We start from the raw sequence: 24066 nt of genomic DNA on the forward strand, positions 1-24066 counted from the left end.
CGCATCATTAATGTTTCCAAGGACTTCAACTTCACTCCCTACTATAATCATATATATTTTTCTTTATTTTTCCATATGAAAAATATAAAAAACATAAAGAAAAACAAAAAATATAAATATGATTATAGTAGGGAATGAAGTTGCAATCCTTGGACATATTAATGGTGTGGGGATTTTTGTGACTTGTCAAATGTGATACTACGTATGCATACTTTATCTTGATTTGTCCTTGCCATTCTCAGGGCACAGACCTTAGAAGTCTGCCTGGAACTAGCCTTATTCTCCAACTACTGAAACTGTCATCGAAACCCACTCCAGTCTGAAATTTCTTTTCATGAGGTAATATCTTTACTGTCAAAGAAAAATATAACATGACTACCATTGATCAATGCCAGATAACAATATAGCGAAGTTGCTTACCTGTAGCAGGTATAATCTGAGGACAGCAGGCCTTATATTATCACACATGGGTAACGCAGAGTCCAAGTTGCCAGTCCAGAGTTGTAACTAGCTTAAAGTAGATCTTTTAGTGCGAGAAATACTCCACTGCACATGCCCGAGTGCCTTCCCGCCCGCCACGAGAGTGTGGGACCATAGGAGCCAGCTCTGTGGGTGCTTGAGCAGCAAGAAGATAAGTTCCTATATTATATTCTACTTTGATATTTTGATACTTACAGTGCATATAGCTTATACATGTTTTGATATATGAGTGTGCTGTTATTGTATGGGGAAGTGAAACAAGATTATTATTGCATTTATTTTTGAATATTATCTTTATATTGCTGTATGAATGTATGTGGTGAAGTGCACAGTTGTAGAAAATTGATTAAAATTGTTGCTTATATATTCTTCTACACTGAAATGAGGAGTGCTGGCTAAGATCAAGGGATAAAGGGATGGCAGTATGGAGACCCAGTGAATGAAAAAAAGCTTATCCATCCTTTTTAGCAGCTATATTCTAGCAAGCTGCAAGGGTGAGTTTATTTTCTGAGGGTCTTCTCTATTCTTTATATATTTTTCTACACAGTGTGTACTTATTATTAAATATAAAATTTTGTTTGACTTTATTTCCCTGGTTTGCTTTTGTATAATCATTTTCCTGAAGCATGGGAAGCAGGGTGCATCTTGGACTTTTCTTTGGCCAAGAATTTGTCCAGGCCCTTTAGGTTTAGGATGGGATGCATCCCCCCTGTCTTCTTTTGCACAATGAAGTACCTGGAATAGAATCCCTTACCTTCTTCCCCTGGTGGAACAGGTTCGACCACACAGGCCTTGAGAAGGGCGGAGAGTTCCTCTGCAAGTACCTGCTTTTGCTGTTCCCCCCCCCCCCCCCCCCCCCCCCCCAATTTTCTTTTGTACAATGAAGTACCTGGAATAGAATCCCTTACCTTCTTCCCCTAGTAGAACAGGTTCTATCACACAGGCCTTGAGAAGGGTGGAGAGTTCCTCTGCAAGTACCTGCTCTGTTCAAAATTCTGCTGCATGACTAATATTCCGCCAGTGTCGTTATGCTCATATTAGCCCTCTCCTCAAGTCACTTCACTGGCTTCCTATCCTTTTCTGCATACAGTTCAAACTCCTCTTATTGACCTATAAGTGCATTCACTCTGCAGCTCCTCAGTACCTCTCCACTCTCATCTCTCCCTACATTCCTCCCCGGAAACTCCGTTCACTGGGTAAATCTGCACCCTTCTCCTCCACTGCTAACTCCAGACTCCATTCCTTTTATCTTGGTGCACTTCCTGAGCCGGTACGTCAAGCTCCATCTCTGGCCGTCTTCAAATTAAAGCTAAAAGCCCACCTTTTTGATGCTGCTTTTAACTCCTAACCCTTATTCACTTGTTCAGAACCCTTATTTTATCATCCTCACCTTAATATTCCCTTATCTCTTGTTTGTCCTGTTTGTCTGTCCTAATTAGATTGTAAGCTCTGTCGAGCAGGGACTGTCTCTTCATGTTCAAGTGTACAGCGCTGCGTACATCTAATAGCGCTATAGAAATGATTAGTAGTAGTAGAGCTGAAGTGATGTGCTCTCAATAAGCAATCTGGTGGTGTCTACCCCATGCAGGGCGCAACTGAGATGGACTATTTGAAGAACCCACCAGTCGGAGGTTACAAGGGACCACCTTTCTTGATAATACTTCAGCCTTTCCCCAACCTGCAAGCCATCAAAAGCTCACTCCCTGCTTTGACTGGGGAGTCATCTGGGCCTTAGGTGCACACTGTTGTCAAGAACAAGCATGCTGGGGCTGAGCCTGCTGAGGCTGGTGAGTAATAAGTACTCCTCTTTAACTTGCCAAAGAAAAACACCTAGAGGAGGAGGCAGGTGCAGAATGCGCCTAGTGGGAGACAGAATCGATAGTATCAGTGTGTGTGTTGATGAGGTCAGTGACCTCCTCCACCTTCTCTCCAAAAAGATTATCTTCCTGGCACGTGGCATCCACCAATCTCTGTTGGACCACCAAGTTCAAGTCAAAGACATGCAGCCATGAGAGTCTGTGCATCGCTATGCTTTATTTTATTTATTTGGATTTGGAGGGTTAATAATTGGATCTGGGCAGAGATCTTAGAGGCCATATCACAATTGTTGTAGGCACCCCTGCCCAAGAACTTACGACACGCCTTCTGCTGCTTGACCAGCTGGCAAACAGATTTGGCCTGCTCCAGTGGGAGAGAGTCTGCTAAGTCAGACATACTGCGCACCAAGGACCACAAGTACAGGCTCGTGTAGAGCTGGTACAATTGGATACAGGAGATGAACATTGAGGCCTGATAATCTTCCACCTAAAAGAATCCAGGGTTCTAGCTTCTCTGCCAGAGGGCACCGAAGCATAGTCCCTAGAACTCCTGGCCCTTTGAGCACAGATTTTACCAGGGAATGATAGGCAACTGGGGCCTATCAAATCCAGGGGAAGACTGAATCCGGTACATTGTGTCAATCTTCTTGGGGAGGAGAAGGACCAACAGAGGGGATTCCCAGTTCTTCACTTGAATGTCCCATAAGATCGTGTGAAGATGGTGTCAATCTTCTTGGGGAGGAGAAGGACCAACAGAGGGGACTCCCAGTTCTTCACTTGAATGTCCCATAAGATCTTGTGAAGCCGAACCATTACAGCTTGTCTAGGAGGAGAGTCAAAGTCCAAGACCTCGAACATCTTAGCCCTGTGCTCGTCCTCCACTTCAAAAGGAATTGGGTTGGCAGTCTCCATCTCCTTCACAAAGAAGGGGAAATAAAGGCTCTCAGGTGGAGACTTCCTCCTTTCCTGTGGAGGGGAGGGATCAGATGGGATGCCACAGGACTCCTCCTTTAAGAAGTACCATGGATCCTCTTCTGAATCTCATGAGCGCTCCTTAACGGTGTCAGCCAAGATCTTCTCGTGGAAGGGCTAAGACTGAGCCCGCCTCGATGAAGAGGTACCATGACCCCGAGGGGCATCTGTGTTGGCTCCAGCGAAGCTTCCTCCACTGATGTCGAGGATGTGCCAACATGGATAGCAGTTGACGCTGATTCCGTCCTTCGCTTCCCTGCTCTCTCAGCGTCCCGCCTGCCTGCCTGCCTGAAAGGAAGTGACATCAGAGGAAGGCGGGACGCAGAGAGGGCAGGGAAGTGAAGGACGGAGTCGAGCCTGCCTGCTTGCTGCTTTTACTACTGCTGCCCGCCAGTTCGCCGCTGCAACTTCAGTACTAGAGAGTGGAGTGGAAGTGAGCCAGCCTATCTAGTCCACTGTAAGGAAGGAAGCCATTTGGTAAATCTCTGTTTCCACTCCCCCGCGCAGCCGTCGCTGTTCACTCAAAACACAGCAAGCAAACCTATGAGCTGCTGCATCCACGTTGTCATTCTTTATTGTTGGTCCATCTTTAACAAGTCTAACACTCTTTTTGTGGGGTAGGCAGTGCCTTACAAGGTGGAGGAGAAAATAAATAACTGAATATCACTAAAAAAAAACTTCAAAAATTATTGTAGCTAGTAGAAACAGCAATTATAAATTCTGTAGTTTGTGCTCATTTTTCTTCACTGTTATTCTATACAATTCAGATGGCCAGATTTCAGTGAGAATATTCTGTTTCCTGATGGGCTCATCTTAACTGTCTGGTTGTAATCTGCCTTGGGAAGCCTAGTGTTTATAAAGACAATGGAATATATTAAAATTAAATGGAAGTAGAATTACACTCTCCTTTCATTGGGGCACATGGAATCACATCCTCATCTGTTTTGTAGGTTTACCCTGGACATGGAGGGGAGGGCAGGGGAGAGAGGAGAGTTGCTGGACATGGATGGATGGAAGGGAGGGCAGGAGAAATGTTGGAGGGAAGGAAAGACAGAGGAAAGAGATACACACAGATAGAGGGGAAGGGAGAGAGTTGAAATGCTGGACATGGATGGAGAAGAGGGCAGAGAGAGGAAGTGAGATAAACATGGATGGAGGGGAGGGGGATAGGAAAATGCTGTACATGGATGGAGGGGAGGGGAGGGAAGACAGAGGAGGGAAGCCGGCAGCGGCACACACAGCAGGACTACGGCCACGCGCACATTTGTATTATGCTTTGCCAGGGAGGGGGAGGGAGGGAGTGAGCGAGCGAGAGAATGAGAGGCAGAGAAGGAAAGGGAAGAGCATGTAAGTTCACGGTTCCTCCAGGCTGCCAGTAGGAGAGAGAGAGAGATGGGAGATGCTGGGGGGGGGGGGGGGGGGGGGGGGGGGGGACGCCGGATAGAATGGGGAAGGGGATGGAAAAAAACAGGATGGGCAGGGGAAAGAGGAGAATTGCTAGACAACAGGGACTGATGGAGGGAACAGGGGAAAGAGGAAATTTGCTGGAGATGGATGGAGGAGAAGGCAGGGAGAATGGAGAGTTGCTGGACATGGATGGATGGAGAGGAGGGCAGGGGAGAGAATAGAAATCGCTGGACATGGAGCAGAGGGCAGGGGAAGGAGGAGAATTGCTGGACATGGATGGATTGAGGGGAAAGGGAAGAGAGGAAATTTGCTGGATATGGATGGATGGCGAAGAGGGCAGGGGAGAATGGAGAATTTCTGGACATGGATGGATGGAGGGGAGGGCAGGGGAGAGAGAATTGCTGAACATGGATGGATGAATGGAGGGAGGGAGGGAGCAGGGGACAAAGGATATTTGCTGGATATGGGTGGATGGAGGAGAGGGCAGGGGAGAATGGAGAGTTGCTGGACAGATGGATGGAAGGGAGAGAAGTCAGGAAGGAGATGCACATGGATGGAGGGGACGGAAGAGAGAAGAAATGCTGGACATGGATGGAGTGGAGGGCAGGGAAGAGAGGAGAAATGTTGGACAAGGCTGGAGGGAAGGAAAGACAAAGGAAGGAGATGCACATGGATGGAGGGGAGTGAGGAGAAATGCTGGATATGGATAGAGGGAAACTGCTGAGTTTAAGGGCTGGTTTGGACCACGCTGAGAGCAGATACTGAAACTCGAGGAAGGATAGGGACAGGGCTACAGATGGTAGAGAGGACGCATAAGGACACAGGAGGATGGTGGACATGGTGAGAGAAAAAATATCAAATGGAAAGAAGACACTGCATAAAACAGAAGACAGTGGGACCAAAGCGAATAGAAAAACGAAATGATCAGACAACAAAGGTAGAAAAAAGTATTTTATTCAGAATTTAAGTTTCAATTTTTCTGGTATTGCTGCATGCTGAGTCTGACTTCTTGAGTTAACTTTCCAGTTCAGTATTTTGCCTTCATATTTTTTGATTTCTAGTTCCTTGTGTCATGTCTGTTGTGTCATGTGTTTTTCATGTGTGGTCAAGGTGCAGTATTCTGCTAGCGTGTAGTATTTGCAACCCTTTTTGTTTTGCTTTTTTTTCACGAGGTAGTGTATTGGTGTTTTAGAGCCTGGTGTAATTACAGTTCTGCCTTTTCATGCTTAAGGTTGTAGCTCGTCCTGGCCTTGGAATTAGTACTGTTATGGTTTAGTGTGTATAGTGTTTTGCAGTGGAGAGATTGTGTGTTGGCCTTACTGAGGTGGCACTAAAATATCAGAAAGGGTGTAGAGCCTAAATCATGGAGGAGGTAATCCACAGGGGTGGATGAACACTAACTCCCACGAAAACACAACAGTTAAAGAAAAGTGGGAAGTGGACCAATGACTCCAGGGAAACGGGATACTGATGTGTAGGGTATCACTTTATTCACAGACTCGACACAGTACCGTGTTTCGGGCGAAGGCCTGCCTCAGGAGTCTTGAATGATCCTGGTACTAGAAATCAGCCTTGATGTTGGATGGTCTTGATACAGACCTTTGTAATAGATTACAGATACTGTAGCGTCTCTTTGTAATCTGTATATGACAAAACGTTTTGTCATATACAGATTACAAAAATAGTAGGATTAGGGGGCATGCGATGAAACTACATTGTAGTACATTTAAAACAAATAGGAGAACATGTTTCTTCACCCAACGCATAATGCAACTCTGGAACTCGTTGCTGGAGAGTGTGGTGAAGGTGGTTAGCTTGGCAGAGTTTAAAAACGGTTTGGATGGGTTCCTAAAGGACAAGTCCATAGACCGCTACTAAATGGACTTGGAAAAATCCACAATTTCGGGAATAACATGTATAGAATGTTTGTACGTTTCGGAAGCTGCCAGGTGCCCTTGACCTGGATTGGCCGCTGTCGGGGACAGGATGCTGGTCTTGATGGGCCTTGGTCTTTTCCCAGAATGGCATTACTTATGTACTTATAACATCTGGTCAAGAAGTAGTCAGACATCATTTACCTCGGTTTGCCTGTCTGGGGTGATATAAGTGTACAGAGTCCGAGGAGATTGTACACTTATATCATAGATTAGCAGTGGATCAAATGGTAGGCTATAATGTTAGCTGCAGGTGGAAATAGAGTGACAATATTATAACTTGTTTGGGTGGACAGGGAGGGAATGGGAAGGGATAATTGGGTATAGACATGATTAAAGTACTGTAAGTAAATACAGTATTGTAACATCTGTTCTGTTTGGATTGCTCATATTAGGTGTTTACTTTCTGTCCTTTTTACATTTGTATGTTGGAACTTTAATAACATTTTGTCAGAAAACGGAGGGTGATTTGAACAGTGAAAGTTATATGTTGCAAAAACATTTTTTTTAAAGGAAATACTTATGCAGTTGCCACTCGTGCCGCAAACTGCGTAACAGTTTAGACCTGATATTCATTTTGTGTATGGTAAAATTTGAGTACAGGTCCTATTTAACCTTGCTGAGAAAAATTCATAGGATGGCTTACCCTCTTTACTTAGACATCTATATAAGAAAAATAGTGTGGGTTGGATTACAACTGAGAAAAGTAAAAGGTTTCAGTTAGATTTCAACTTGTAACCTACAGGTGATGAGAATATTCAGCTCACAGTTGAGATTTTCACGATCTATTTCAAATCACTACAAGGACCGGCCAAAAAGTCTCCCTCCTGGAATGAGTAACTTGACAGCTCTGTTACTGTTCAGTGAGTGGCTTTTTCAGTGGCAGGACCCAGTTCGAGAGTGGAAAAGAATTATCTGAAGTTTCATTAACAACTGAAAGAATTGTTGTTTTTTTCAAGTGTTTTGCTGCTTATTTGTGCTGGAGAAATATTTCTGTTTGTGGAATGTACGCTGGAACATTTACCTTATGTCTGTCTAAGCTGGACTTCATCATTGTTTATATGTATACATTTATGGTATGTGTTTTACTATGATGTGTATTCTACTGCAATGAATCCAGATTATTTCAATATAAATGTTGATAGATAGGTAGACAGTCATGAACAGGCAACAGAATTGCACTGCTCCAGTCCCTGCTCTTTAAAATCTGTGCCCATGTTCTTTTAATTGCTGAAAACTGGAGAATGCTTCTAAATTTGGATCCATGGAACCTTTTCTGCTAAACCTTATACAGCGAAACAAGAGGTAAGGGATTCTGACTTTATTATTGAATCAATAAATTTTACTAATTTATTCATCAAAAGGGCTACAGGCAACGCTGATCAACTGCTAACATACATCAACATACTGCATCTCTCCATAAAGTATTTGCTGCTGTTGTCAATATGAACCCCCCTCTCCCCCATCCTTGCTTTCATTTACCCCTCACCCCCTCCCTTCTATTTAAGTCCCTACTCTTACCTATCATCACCACTTAGGTGAAAGACCAGCTGGTTGTCTGTTAGTCCTTCAGACATCGGTCTCCCCCCCCCGGGTTCTTCTGACTTTAACCATAATTCTACACCAAGGCAAGTACATCCCAAGCTGATGAGCAAAATGGTCTGAAACAAAGCTGCTTCTCTGCTGCTCTGCACTCAGCTCGGGGTTCACATTGCCCCATGACACCTTCCTCTGTATTCTTATGCCTGCTTACCTGGCCAGTCTGTCTGTGAACTCTTTCACCCTCTGGACTTCTTCCAGGTCGTCTGGATTCAGCACCATGATGCAGTGGAAGTTTCCATCTCCAACGTGCCCTACGATAGGACCTAGAGCCAGAGCAGATGAGTTTTCATACACCAAGTCAGACTTCACTTTCTCAAGGTTTCCAGAGAAACTGCTGGCAAAGACCTCCAGATCTGTCACTTCTGCCCAGGGAACCTACACTATGATACACCCTACTCAGCTTGTTTTACTCTTCCTTCCCTGCTGCTAGGGGCAGAGTTCAGATATTTGCATCCATAAGCAGGACCGAAGAGCAGTCAGCAAATAATATTCTATAGTCCTACAGCAAATAGTAGCAGATTTTTCAGCCCCGGTGTTTGGTGCCTTCAAACTTTGGCACCCTAGGGCATTGCCTTTGTTGCCAATTCCTAAATCTAGGCCTGTCCATCCCTAATGACCCTCTGTGCTTATTATATATCTTCTTGAATTTTAATATTGTTTCTTCCCCCTCTCTCCATACTACCATCCCAACACTTCCCTGCATGTGGTACCCTAAGGAGATGATTTTAGAAGATTTACACATATGAACCAGCATAAACCCTAAGCAGTGATTTGGGAATAGGTGTTAACACGAGGCATGTCCTAAGTCTGGTTTGGAAATCCAGAAGTGGAGAACAAACGTTCTGCAGAAGGAGCAGTACACTCCACAAAAACAGAATACACGTCTTCTAATAAAAAGAGTGTCTTCTCCTTTCTCAAAGGCTGCTGAGAAAGGAGGAGATACTCTTTTTATCCTGCTGCTAGCTGCTGATCTGATTTCATAGTTACATTTACCAACTATTAGCTGTTTGTGCCAGGGGTCAACTGACCGTTTGGGCAACCAGGCAGTGTTCGGGGGCCCAGAGGCTCTGCCCTGATGCCCACCGTTCTCCTGATATTCTCCCCATTCCCACACACTGGGGTTTAAATCTTTTATTTACCTCCTTCGAAGCGGCCGCGTCATTGAAAGCCCTGCCCATCTCTAGCCTTCCCTTTGTGAGTTCATTCCCTCAGAGTCCTGCCTTCTGACGTCATTTCCTCTTTCCATGAGGGTGGGACTCAGAGGGAATGAACTCATGAAGGGAAGGCCAGAGACGGGCGGGGCTTTCAATGACGCGGCCGCTTCGACGGAGGTAATAAAAAAGATTTAAACCACGCAAGGTGGTACTGTGGCAGGAAGAAAAAGCGGTCGCTTTGACGGAGGTAATAAAAAAGATTTAAACCATGTAGGGTGGTACTGTGGCAGGAAGAAAAAGAGGGATGTTGGGGGAAGAAGAGGGCAGGCAGGTGGATATGAATGGGAGGGGAGGATGGGGTGAAGGAGAATCGCTGGACATGGATGGGAGCAGGAGGGGAGGGCAGGTGAGAGAGGAGATCGCTGGGTATGGATGGATGGAGGGGGGCAGGGGAGAGGAGAGCTGCTGGACATGGGTGGATGGAGAGGAGGGCAGGGGAGAGGAGAGTTGATGGACGGGTGGGTGGAGGGGAGGGCAGGGGAGGTACAGGGTGACTGGGTGATGGGGAAGGACAGCCGATGGATGGAGAATGGAGTGGGGAGGGGGAACAGATGCCGGATGGAAGGGAGAAGAGATGGGACAGATGCTGGATGGAGGGGGAAGGGAGGACAGATGATGGATGAGGAAAGAGGGGACAGATATCAGATGGAAAGAGGGAGAGGAGGGACAGGCATTGGATGAGGGAGAGAGAAGGGACATATGCCAGATGGAAATGGGGAGAGGAGGGACAGACACTGGATGAAGGGGAGACAGGAGATAGAAGCTGGATGGAAGGGGGAGAGAGGATGCAGATGTGTTGGATGGAACTGGAGAGTGAGAGGGGCTTGAGTGGATGGAAGTGAAGAGAGAGGTGTCAGATGCTGGATGAAGGAGGGAGAAAAAGAGGAGAGACTCTGGATGGAAGTGAGGAGGGAGAAGGGTCAGATGCTGGATGGAAAGGGGAAAGAGAGAGGGAGCAGATGCTGGATGGAAAGGGGGCGAGGAAAGAAGAAAACAAGAGACGGGGACCAATACAATTAGACAACAATGGTAGGAAAAATGAATTTTATTTTTAGTTTAGTATAAAGTAGTGTGGTAGCTGTGTTAATAAAGAAAATGGAAATAAGATGATATCTTTATTGGACTAATTTTAATACATTTTTGCTAATGTTTGGAGACCCAACCCTTCTTTCTCATGTCAGAACAGAATACCATAATAGCAGTATACTGTCCTGACCTGAGGAAAGAGGTTTTGGCCTCTGAAAGCTAACTGGAAAATATATTTGATCCAATAAATTGGTGGTGGTATATTTTCCATTTTTTTGCTTTATGTGTATTTGTTAACCTACAGTATAGTGATTGAAATATGTCAGTTTTTGAAATTTGCATCTGTGGGCGGGGAGTATCAGCACCGCAGTGGGTAGGAAAGAACTGGGATGGTGATGGCGTCAGCTGCGGCGGTAGGGGGTGTCGTGCAGTAGCCAGGCGGGGGGGGCCCAGACCACTCTCACTCTGCCCCTGGTTTGTGCCCTTGAAATGTGGCCATGTCAGGTTGTGTTTTAAAGTGGCAAGAATAAAAGCCTTTTTAACTATTAGAAGACATGTATTCTGCTTTTGTGGACTGTACTAAGTCAGGTTTGCCACACTGTCCTCATTTGGGTTCCAGGGCTCTGTCCTCTCCTGGTTCTCCTCTTCTCTCTCCCACTGTACCTTCAGAGTACACTCTCATGGTTCTTCCTCCACTCCATCCCGCTCTCTGTTGGAGTTCCTCAGGGATCTGTCCTTGGACCCCTTCTTTTTTCAATGTACACCTTTTCCCTGGGCTCCCTGATCTCATCTCATGGTTTCCAATATCATCTTTATGCTGACGACACCCAGCTTTATCTCTCCACACCAGATATCACTGCCGAAACCCAGGTCAAAGTATCGGCTTGCTTATCCGACATTGCTGCCTGGATGTTCAACCGCCTCCTGAAACTGAACATGGCCAAGACCGAGCTTATTGTCTTCCCACCCAAACCCACTTCCCCTCTCCCTCCACTCTCTATCTCAGTTGACAACACCCTCATCATTCCTGTCTCATCTGCCCGCAACCTCGGAGTCATCTTCGACTCCTCCCTCTCCTTCTCTACGCATATCCAGCAGATAGCCAAGACCTGTCGCTTCTTCCTCTATAACATTAGCAAAATTCGCCCTTTCCTCTCTGAGCACACCACCCGAACTCTCATCCACTCTCTCATTACCTCTCACCTTGACTACTGCAACCTACTCCTCACTGGTCTCCCACTTAGCCATCTATCCCCCCTTCAGTCTGTTCAGAACTCGGCTGCACGTCTTATCTTCTGCCTGGACCGATATACTCATATCACCCCTCTCCTCAAGTCACTTCACTGGCTTCCGATCAGGTACCGCATACAGTTCAAGCTTCTCCTACTAACCTACAAATACACTCGATCTGCAGCCCCTCCTTACCTCTCTACCCTCATCTCCCCTTACGTTCCTACCCGTAACCGCCGCTCTCAAGACAAATCCCTCCTCTCAGTACCCTTCTCCACCACCGCCAACTCCAGGCTCTGCCCTTTCTGCCTCGCCTCACCCCATGCTTGGAATAAACTCCCTGAGCCCATACGCCAGGCCCCCTCCCTGCCCATCTTCAAATCCTTGCTCAAAGCCCACCTCTTCAATGTTGCCTTCGGCACCTAACCACTACACCTCTATTCAGGAAATCTTGACTGCCCCAACTTGACATTTCGTCCTCTAGATTGTAAGCTCTTTCGAGCAGGGACTGTCCTTTGTTAAACTGTACAGCGCTGCATAACCCTAGTAGCGCTCTAGAAATGTTAAGTAGTAGTAGTTTGGGCAGGCTTCAACAGTAAATGCGTTTTCTGTATTTTGTAAAGACAATGCACATGTATCTTGAGAAGTTTCCCTGTGCGTTTACATCTGCTTTGAATCTTTCTAAGTGTGAGCTAACTGTTTGGGCCCTGGGCTTGGGAGGAGAGCTTGATGGGGGAAATTGTGCTTATCCCTCCTGTGTTGAAAACCACCTCAACTTGCCAAAACTGAGTTTCATAACTTGGCTCCTTAAATTGGTTCACCTTGCAAGGGCAGGTTTTAAAAATCTGGGTCCAAGAAAACAACAGGGTAATCAATCTCAAACTCCAAGCTGGAAAACAGACAAAGCAGATACGTATGTGAAAAAGTACAATATTTAATGAATAAAAATCAAAATAAAAGCTTGTTAATTTTATTTGATTTTTATTCATCAAATATTGTACTTTTTAAAAATCTGGGGCCTGATATTCAGCCTGCGGTAATGAGCATTTTGATCAGTGGCGTAGCTAAGGGGGGGGGGGGGGGCGCCAAGGGAGCGGCCGCTCCCCCAAACAGAGTTCTGCCGGCGCCTATTTTTTTCTCAATGTGTTGCACTGAAAATGTGTGCCGGCGTTGGCGGAAGTCCGCTCTCGTGCCGTCAACCTGGCTCCGCTTCTGATTTTGATGACCGCCACCGGTGTTATACCTGGAAATTCAACGCCGGGCCGTATCTAGGCACCAGCACTGAATTTCTGGGTCTGTGGAGCTGCCTAATACATAGCCGGTTAAGTGAGATATTCAGCACATAAGCCCCCTTTTACAAAGGTGCACTAGTATTTTTAGCACACACTCTAAATGAGCATGTGCTAAACATTAGAGTCACCCATATATTCCTATGGGCATCTCTAGCAGTTTAGTGCACGCTACTCATTAGCATGTGCTAAGAACGTTAGTATGCCTTTGTAAAAGACACACTTAACTGGCTATGGGTCACTGCTCAAAGATAGGACTGACTGCAGCTAACCGGCATTTAACTGACCAAGTGCTGATTCTGGCCCCAAATAGCTTGGTTTCAGTTTGGCACCAACCAATTAACTGAAAATTAGCGGTTAGCCCCGAACAGGCAATTTATCTGACCAGGAGCTGTTTCTGGCTGTTAAATTGGTTTGAATATCAATCCCTTGGTGATTACAGATGTTGGTATCAAAATCTTCCATTTAAGGTTAACTGAAACTGCTTATACATACAAAATCCTGACTTATGCAGGCTCTTTTGGAGCTTTCCTGTTGTAAATGCTGCAAAATAGACATATATGTGCTGTTATAAGTATTTTACAAAAGGCTTCATGTTTACTGCACCTTTTGAACAGTCCTTGCCAGAACAAAATGACCTTTACAAAATTGGACTTCAAGTTTATTTCACAACTTTTTTTTCCAGTGAAAAGTGTACACTGGCGGGGATCACGTGATGCAAGAAGGCTGAACAGACACCTGAGAACCTCACTCCAGTCTCCTGCATTACAGATGGGTGTTCTAAAGTTTTTGACGTAAGATTTGGGGCCAGAGCATCCTGGTCATTTAAAAGAGTATCACTCATTCTCTTCTTCTACAGGCTACCAGCAAAACAAGAACATTTCTCTGCACTATGGTCTGTGCAGGCACAGGGCAGAATAAAGAAGGGAAATCAGAATAAAGCAGAACTTAAGAGGACCACAGCACTGTGGTTCGTCTGAGGGAATAAAGGAGATCTGCCTCTCCTGCTGTTCAGTATCCAAATGTGTGCCCTGTAGCAGGAGACTGGCACTGAGGTACACTACTAAGCTCTTGTGAATGGGCAACTGCCATGAAAAGATACAGCAGTTGCAGGAAATATGGAGCCCCTCAGTCCATGCACATAAAGGTATGCCCAGAAGGGGAGCTGGTGCAGAGACAATATAGGGTGAAATGTAGTATGCATTTTCCCCCCAGACACAAAATGAAACAACCCTTTAGTGCACCTAGGCCTACCTCAGAAAATGTTTCTGCAAGTGTGCCCCATTCTGTGCTACAGTGTAACAGAACATCACCCTCAAGAACGTTTTCCAAAATGCAGGGCTGCTCCTCAAAGGTATGAATGTTACCTCTAGTCCATGCCTCCAAGAAACTCTCCCTTGAGATGATCTACTTCTCTCTTCCCTCTCCCGGTCAAGAGGTACAGAGGCTATAGCCTCAGAGCCGGTAATAAGTTGCAAGAGGGCCTTCTGAATGTAAGGCAAGTACTAAAAAGTGGGCCCTGCCAAAGCAGATCCCAGATGCCCTCAGTGCCATCACCCTTGTGGTGATGGGCAATTACGCTGCTTCTCCCCTCAAAACTGGCCCTGTGTACAGTGGGGCGTAGCTAGGTGGGGCCATGGGCCCACACAGATTTAGCACTGGCCCCCTCTACTTTTGAACCCCCCCCCCCCCCGCTGCCGATGCCAACCCTCCCCCACCAGGTACCTTTGCTGGCGGGGGTCCTGACGTCCTGCATGCAAGTCCTGTATGTAGCCCCATGCAGGACGTGCATGCAGGACTCACAGAAACAGATCAGCGAACATGCCGGAGACCAGCACTGAAGAAGACTTCAGCTAGCGGGGGTTGAGGACTCACGCCAGCAAATTTACCTGGCGGCGGGAGGGGTCGAAAGTAGTGGGGGAGGGTCGGCGGCTGGGGGAGGCGGGCTAAAATGTGCCCCCCACCTTGGGCTCTGGACCCCCTCCCGCTGAGGTCTGGCTACACCCCTGATGTATATACTAAGATAAAAAGACAAGATGCTAAAACAGGAGCCCATACCTGTTAGCTGTGATTCCACTAGGTCCTTCTTTGTCTCCACCATGATCTCAGGCAGTTTAGAGAGAGGGACACAAACATCTGTCGCGTAGCCCTGAGAGACAAGGATAGCGTTGTCATTTGCTAACCCCAGTAAACTATAAGGAAAGTTGCACAAAGGATCTTATGCAATTCTTGCAGTACAAGTTTCAGTCTCCCATCTCCTTTTGGACTGTCCCCTCTTATCTTCCATGTGCCAACAATGTGCTCGATGAAAGCTAGAACACATATTAGACATGAAGAAGGGAATTAAGAAGGAACAGAACAGCACAGGACTTCACATTTAGGCAGGTATCTCATGCCCTAGCAACAAGTTTAAGCACAGACAAAGGATTAATGTCCAACTACCAGCTGCTCTCATTTTAACCCCCCACTCAAATTACATCCTGAATGAAGCAGTGTTATAGTTACGGGTGGGCCCAAGCCTACCCATTTTGGGCTCACACCCACCCTGTCTGGCTCCCAAAACAGTTCAGTGGAGATGGCCTTGTTCCCCACTCTTCCACCCCCAGATCCAGCATTTGCCCCCTCCCTGCTCTGCAGTGGCATCTGTAGACAAATAATTTAGGGTGGCAAAAGCTAGGCATGGGGGGGGGGGGGGAAGGCAAGTCAAAGCGACATTTTCACATACCATACCCCTCTTCCTCTTTCCCCCACACTTTTAAATTAGCATTATTACTTGATAGTGTCATTCAACAAATTCTTCTGAATGGAAGCGAAGTCTGGATTCTCTACAAGATTGGTGGTCTCTTCTCAATCACTGTCTTACCATCCGGTACCACCCCGTGGAGTCAGTCACACAAACGAGAGGAGAAAAGTCCCAAAGTCATTAATAACCTCAGGAAGGTTATAGAAAGGGGGAAAAAAGAGTAACATCTGGAGAACCTTGTATGCCAATGCCCGTGGTATGGGAAACAAATGTCTAGATCTAGAGGCTGCAATGATAGAAGCCAACTTGGCAGTCACAGAGACGTGGATTACGGAGAACTATGACTGGGATATAGTTATACCTGGCTATAATTGATTCAGGAAGGACACGGTAAGGGAGAAAAAGGGCTGAGAAGTAGCATTATATGTTAAGAATAATATTCAAGTAACAGAACTGCAGAACATATGGGGTAAGGAAGAAGCGCTGTGGGTTAAATTGGTAAGAGGAAAAGGAAAATATATTTACATTGGTGTAATATACAGGTCACCTTCACAGTCAGAAGAATTGGACAGAGACTTAATTGAAGACATCCACAAGACAGCTAGGACAGGGGAAGTATTACTGTTAGGTGATTTTGATTTGCCGGAAATCGATTAGGGCGTCCCTGCTGCGGGGTCATCTAGAAGCAAAGAGATCTTGAATTCTCTACAGGAAGAACTGTTTCAGCAGTGGGTAACAGAACCGATGCAGAAGGGAGCTATTCTAGACCTAGTGCTGACAAACGGGGACAATGTTTCTGATGTTAAGGTGGGAGACCATTTGGCAACTAGTGATCACTGAATGGTGTAGTTCATGACAAAGGAAGGAGAAGGCTTATTCAAGATTAAAGGTCCTATATTTCAAAAGAACTAACTTTGTCGAGATGGGGGGATTTCTTAAGAGTTAGTTGGATGGGAACAGCTGAAGGAAGTAGAACAGCAGTGGGCAAAAGTGAAAAGAGCCATCTTAACGACGACAAACCTTTAAGTTAGAAAATTACATAAAACTAAGAGGAAAAGAAGACCGCTCTGATTCTCAAACATAGTAGTTACAAGAGGACTCAGAAAGAGAAAGACAGGCAAAAATATATGGAAAAGTTAAGAAGAGCTAGAAAAGCCATCAGGAAAGAAAAGAGGCAAATGGAATAAAAGATCTCCAACACGGTAAAATTGGGGCATAAGACATTTTTCAGATATATAAGTGACAGGAGGAAGCGTTATAATAGCATTGTGAGGCTCAAAGCTGAGGGGGAGGAATATGTAGAAGCCGATAAAGATAAAGCTGAACTGCTGTGTCTATGGCTGAAAGGCCAGGGGTAGGACTGCAGAAAACAAATGCTAATGGGGAATAATGTATGGTAGACCAGGACTGATTCTCAGAAGACTCTGTTAGTGAGGAGCTATCTAACCTAAAAGCAGACAAAGCAATGGCGCCTGATGGGATACATCCGAGAATACTCAAGGAACTCGGAGATGTTCTGGCAGCTCCGCTATCTGACCTTTTTAATGCTTCCTCTCATACTCTTCAACATCTCCCTATCTTGGCCTTGGCCACAAATGCAGAACACAGATAGCCCCTGTTCAAATACAGGATAAGCAACTAAAAACTTAAAGTACAAATGTAGACAACAAACTGAAACCTGAGATGCCAGATTCGGAATGCAGAGAAAGAAATGCATTTCCTCCTATACAGTGCAAAACAATACCAGCACATATAAATTCTCAAAACCGCCATAATTCAATCACTAAACTGAAAATAAAATAATTGTCCTACCTTTGTTGTCTGGTGATTTTATTTTTCTAATCATCTTGTTTCTTAATCTCTGATTCTGCTTCCCTGTGTCTGTGCTCTTCAATCTGTTCCCAGAACCTCCTGTCGATTTGCTATTTCTTTTCTCACCTCCTTTCTTCTTCACTTCTTGCCCGACATCTAACTTTAGTGCTGATCTTTCACAGTTAGCTATCCTGCATTTTTTTGTCTCCTTCTCAAATCTATCTAGTTTTCCACCTCTTCCCTTCTATCCATATGCAGCATCCTCCTTCCCTTACGTGTTCCTTCACGTTCCGTCCATGTGCAGCAATTCCTCCTCTCTCTTCCCCCTTCTGTCCATGTGCAGCATTCCCCTTTCCCTTCTCTTCCATCCAAGTGCAGCATTTCCCTATTCTCTCTTCCCTTCCATCCATGCACGTCTCCCCTCTTCCTTTTCTTCCATCCATGTGCAGCATCTCTCCTTCCCCTCCCCTCTGTTCTTCCCCGCACCCCCCCAGCCCGAGGGACCTACAAACTTGCATGTTCGCTGGTACTGTTTACATCAGGCTCTCTCCAGCTGCTGTGAGATTTCTTTCTCTCTGCCATGTCCTGTCCACGTGGCAACAGGAAGTTGCAACAGAGGAAAGGACCCCACGGCTGGTGAGAGAGAGCCTGATGTAAATAGCACTAGCAAACATGCAAGTTTGTAGAGCTTGCGTGCAGGAAGGAGGGGGACGGAGAATTGGGAAGGGGAGATGCCAGCCATGCAGGAGGGGAGGGGGAGGCAATACCAACCTCGCAGGAGAAGTGTGTCAATTTTGGTGTGGCAAAGCAATTTTTTTTTTTTGGGGGGGGGGGGGGGGGGGTAATCACTTGCCACCCTGTAGTGATGCCTATGCTACTCTACCTCAGCAGCAATGCACATCTGCTGCCTGTGCCAGCCCCACAGGCTTCCCTCTGCTGTGTCACGTCACTTCCCGTTTCCTTTCTGGCTGGAGGGGCAGAGGGAAGCCTGTGGGGATGGCGCAGATACATATGTACATCCCTGCTGCTGTTGGCAAAAGCACTGAGGTAGAATGGGTGTGGGGGGTTGCCAGGCTGAGGGAAGGGAAGCAAATGTCAGTTCTGGGGGTAGAGTAGAGGGAAAGATGCAGGACAAAAGGGAGTGTGAGTGTTTTGGAAGGCCCATCCAAAATGCCAGGTGTGGGTATGCACCTAGGATGAAGTACCAGCTTTCTTTTTCACTTACATATTCACATTTGCTGTATTCCCAAGGCACAGTGGCAGAACAGAGTGATAGTCCCCACCTTACACCCCATACACCATGCCATTTCCCAGTCTCATGCTGGATACAATGTTAGCCCCCGCTTCATACTCACCTTGCACCCTGGGCGCAGAGCCAGAGCTGCATACCAGGCATTGTGTCGGGCCGTCCATAGTTTGGTGCGTGTTTCCTGATCCTTTGCCCAGACGAAGTCTGAACCCCCATTCGTCTGCGTGATCTCCTCTGTCAAAGGTACGGAGAAGGACAGAGACAAATTTAATGTGCAGCATGTATCCTTTACATTTTCAGTTCTAAAACCAGACAGAATATTTGCCACATGTTATTTTGTCATACATTCACTGTGGTGACAAGAGTGGTTTTCACATTGTATGCTCCTGGGGGATGGCAGAGTTTGTGAATTGGGAGGCTGGGTTGTTGAGAGAAGGATGGAGTATTGATGGGGATAGCAAGGGTCTCATGTGACTGTGGTGGTGGGGGGTTGAGGGAACCATTTGATTGTGTTGCAGGGGATTCTTGGAGATAATCTGGGGGCATAGAATTGGATATTGTCAGGGGGGCTGGAAGTGCTATGGGGAGATCGGGGGGGGGGGAGGGGAGAGAGCACTGCTATATCCACATTGACAGCGTGTTGTGCTATGGGACTGCTGGTAACACTGTTGAACTTACCACCTCCTCTTGAGGTGGCAGTAAGTTGGGCTGTGCTATTGAAGGCATTGGTGGCTCCTGTTTGCTGCTGAAGAACAGCAAATAACAAATGGTCAATTATTTGAATACACAGTCCTCTGATGAAACTTGGTGATTCCAATGAACAACTTAAACATTGAGATATTGGAATCATCAAGTTTCATCAGAGGATTGTGTGTTCAAATAATTGACTTTTTGTTATTGTTATCTCCACACCCTTAAGGACATTTAGTGGTTAGGTGGACTTTCAGAGCATTTAAGTTAATTCTACAATGTGTGATTTATAGATAGTGCCGTAATGTCTGTAGTTATATTTTAATAATATTAAAAAAAAATGTTGATAGGTAAGTTGGTGCAATAAAGTAATGGTAAATTTGTCTTTCATAGTTATGTTTATTAATTTATTGATAATAATGTAACTATAATGAAATATATTTTACCCAAGAGTTTATATGTCATTGAATTTAATGGGGATATCCTGAAAACCCCGACTGGCTAGGTGTGCCCCAAAGACTGGGTTGAAAATCTCTGATCTACAGAATCTGGCCTACTATGGAATTTATGTTAACAGTTACAAAATAGCGCTTAGGAAGAATTTGGCATTTATGTGTCTATATGCCATCATTCTAATGAGCTAGGGGAAGAATTGGTGCAATTTGGTGATGTTGGGCAAGTCACTTAACCCTCCACTGCTTCGGGTACAAACTTAGATTGTGAGCCCTCCAGAGACAGGGAAATACCCAGTGTACTTGAATGTAACTCACTTTGAGCTACTACTGAAAAAGGTGTGAGGTAAACAGATAGATAAATAAATAAGTGTTAGCACCAACTTTATAACATTATTGCCTCGGTGGGCTGAGAAATTTAGGAACAAACATATATCCAGTTAACTCTCAAAGTTAATCAGATAAATGCTTTTGAATATCAACCCTTCACACTGCAAACTGCCTTGATGTTTTGGCGACAAATGAAGTAGAAAATAAATAAGAATAGATGTTCAGACTCCCTGATTGCCTCTCAGCCCACACATGAAAGCATAGTCTTGCACCTCTGTGGCTCCTGCTGTGGACAGAAGCATGTTCAGCACTGGGTTACAGTACCTGTTTGCTGCACCTGTTCCTCCACGCTCTGGTCTGACCCATGGAACTCCAGGAAGAGTGTGGGCAGCACTGTGTACTGCAGACTGCTAAACCTGTTACATGCGCCAACCATGACGTCATCCAAAAATTCTACCAAGAAAATAACAGTTCATTAAAAGAAAGAAATGAAATATTCCATGCATGCACAGGGCTGACCCAAAACAGTTGTGCATGAAATATGAAGGGCAATTGTGTAACTGGGCATTTGCATTCCCAGCATTGCTGCGCAGAAAAGCGCCACTTACATGTGTATGTGCACTACATGTTGTTCTACAAGATAGTGCATAAGTGCAAGGGGGGCGGGCGTGTCTCCAACATAAGCACACAGCTTATAGAATACTATAAGCTACACGCCTTGCATGGAACACTTGCCAATTCAGATTTATGACATTATGCTAGAGAATGGCATCTTGGCACACAGATACTGTTTACAGAATTGGCGCCAAGCATTTTTCCTATGAGAGGTAGTGGGGGAAAAGCAAATAGAAGGTTTGCTCCCCAGTGGAGCAAGAAGGCATCTGGGGCTGTACGGTTGGGAGCATATATCCTGGAACAAAAGCGGGAAAACTCATTGTTCTGAGGAGAAGCGAAAAGGTCTGCTACTAGGGTCCCCCACTGCTGATATATTCAACAAACTACAGAGGTGCTGAGGGACAATTCATGAGGCTGAAGTACTCTGCTCAGCATCAGTACATCTAACTGGAAGCACCAAGTTATAGAATTGCCCCCATAGGCTTTACTGGCCTAATGGTTAGTGCAATGGGGCTAAGAACCTGGGGAACTGGGTTTGATTTCCACGGTGGCTCCTTGTGCCTCTGGGCAAGTCACTTAAACTCTCCATTGTCCCAGGTACAAAACTTAGATTGTGAGTCCACTTGGGATAGTGAAAGTACCTGAATACAATATGTAATATGTAAAATGCTTTTGTTGGAATACAGAAAGGCAGTATGTCAAATCTATTACTCTCATGAGTATTGGGCAGGCCTAGCAGAGAAGAAGCAAAGGAGGAAGCTAGAGACTGGCAGAGCAATATTTGAAGAGCCAGGTTCATACTAATAGATAAGTGAGAAATACCTCTGAGATTTAATAGCTATATGCCGTGTTGGAACAAGTTAGAGGCAGGCAGCAAGAAATCGATAGCCACAGAAACCACTTCTGGCCAGCATCAAATAATAAACAGCCAGAGTTAACACCTTATTAATGTTTAAAAAAAAAACCAAAACAAAACAAAAAAACACAAAAAACTTGCTACAAGCTCTGATTCTAGCCAGATGTGTTGTGGACAGAATTTGTCATCTCTCTGCCTTTTTCTTCTTTGGCTAAAAAAGCTTGCAAGTCAGTATCCAGCCGGAGCAGTCAGCGATTTATTAAATGCAGTAGTCTCATTTGGGCACATGCTGCATGCGCGTACAGCCTACCACGGCTTAGTAAAAGTGCTCCTTAGTGTACGCACAAATGATGGTGCACTCTAAATTCAGAATATCCAATTCTACTGTTAACTGGGCTCATGATGCACAATCTGTCACTATTGCCAACTAAACCAAATAAATCCACTGTCCACACCCAGAGGCTGCCAAAGCACTGCACAAATTTGATATTTTGCTTTTCTGTGGTACAACCAAAGTGATTTACCTATTACATACAGGTACTTACTCTGTCCCTAGTGGGCTCACAATTTAAGTTTTCTTGACAACGGTTCCCATGCTTGCTAAAAGGGACAAAGTGCATATTTTATAGTTACTCTGAATATGCATGTTATTAAAATGCGATTTCTGCCAAAATTTGTATAGTCTCAGTATAGGCTCTGGATTATTTTTTCAATACCCGCTAAGTTCTAAAGAGGTGATAAATAGAGAATTCCATTTATCTCCATTTATATGCTGACAGACATAGCAGGTACTGGAACGAAGCCCTTCAATTACCAGCCTGAATTGGGGGCAGCTCTCTCTTAATCTGTAAGAGTGTTATACAGTGAAGACTAAAGCTCCAGCTCAGGCTGGTATCAGTTCAGCAGCAGGTCCACAGAGGCCCAACTTCTTTATCCATAGGCTATGAGAGCCTCAACTACCTTCATAAAGAAGTTTTACCAAAATAAATCTGTTACCATAGGCTTCTGTGCTCACAGGCCGCAAACAAATCTGGTACTTCTCACTATATGTCATCCCATGAACAAATACCTCATCCAGGCACAGGATGCTATAGTTATCTAGTCATCTCTGTGGGTAAGTGACAGAATTTTATTCTGAGCTTGGTAACTTAAAGATTAGTGTTTAAAAGAGGAATTGTAGGATATTGATAAACACAGAATTTTAAAATTAAAAAAAAGCAAGCAAACTTTATTAGCTAGTCTTCATATCTTTTCCCCATAGTTATAAAACTTGAAGTTTTTGCCACAGTTTAAGATTAGAGTTTAAAAGAGGAATTGTAGGATATTGATAAACACAGTTAGAATTTGAAGTTTCTGCCACAGCATTAACAGATAGTCTCTAGAAGGCATAGAAGGGCTCAGTTCTAGAAGGCATAGAAGGGCCCAGTTCAGTCATCATTCCCACCCACCCTCCCCATCTGCCACCCACTCCTAGTTCAACGCTTCATATATAGTCAATTATTCTAATTAAGACAACAAAAGGGGAATTTTCAATTTTAATTAGAGTCTGAATTATATTTAGTTAGTTTCTAAGAAGCAAACCCTAAATAAATTACAAATTACAACAGTGAAAAGGATCATTATATTCACCTGATATCTCTTAATACCTTAAGAAATTTTAATTAAACAACTCTATAATACTAAGATGCAGTCAGTAATCCAGCAGCAAGAGGGGTGCTATCCAGTCTTTTGCATTGAGTGTCACATGTATGACTGTCTCCCAGTTGGTGAGATGTCATATGTGTGTGCTTGATGCAAAGAGCTCTTAGCTCTCAGAGAACAAGTCCGTTCTCTTGAGGCTAGAGTAGCAGTCTTGGTGGAGCTGAGGGACACAGAGAAGTACAGAGAGGAGGCCTACAGGGACGTTGTACAGACATCCCACTTCCAATCTGGCAGCCCCTTTGCTGCCTTGGAGGAGGGAGGCCTTCTAAAAGGAGAGCATCACCCTGGTGAGGCTGGAAGTAATCCTGTAGACAGGACCACCACACCAGGGAATGTAATATCCTCTCACAACGAGGATGTCTCTCCAGGAGCTAGTGCCCAGGTAGGAAGGGTTAGGACGGCTGTTGTAGTTGGTGACTTGATTATTAGGCATGTAGATAGCTGGGTGACTGGTGGACGTGAGGATCGCCTGGTCATTTACCTGCCTGGTGCAAAGGTGGTGGACCTCACGCATCACCTAAATAGGATGTTAGATAGTGCTGGGGAGGAGCTGGCAGTCTTTGTACATGTGGGTACCAATGGCATAGGAAAATGTGGGAGAGAGGTTCTGGAAGCCAAATTTAGGCTCTTAGGTAGAAAGCTCAAAT

At 45.1% G+C, this 24066-nt stretch overlaps 1 protein-coding gene across 1 annotated transcript in view; it reads right to left on the minus strand.

The window, feature by feature from the left end:
- The window catches only part of LDHD (lactate dehydrogenase D), a 112092-nt gene that overhangs the window by 26491 nt on the left and 61535 nt on the right, over positions 1–24066 (minus strand). The window contains exons 7-10 of the mRNA XM_030203636.1: positions 20572–20700; positions 18882–19009; positions 15030–15120; positions 8364–8475 (exon numbers count right to left, since the gene is read on the minus strand). Coding sequence (XP_030059496.1) covers positions 8364–8475; positions 15030–15120; positions 18882–19009; positions 20572–20700 — 460 coding nt within the window. The remainder of the gene's footprint in view (positions 1–8363; positions 8476–15029; positions 15121–18881; positions 19010–20571; positions 20701–24066) is intronic.

The sequence above is a fragment of the Microcaecilia unicolor genome, chromosome 5 (genome assembly GCF_901765095.1).
Source record: "Microcaecilia unicolor chromosome 5, aMicUni1.1, whole genome shotgun sequence".
Classification (NCBI taxonomy): Eukaryota; Metazoa; Chordata; class Amphibia; order Gymnophiona; family Siphonopidae; genus Microcaecilia; species Microcaecilia unicolor.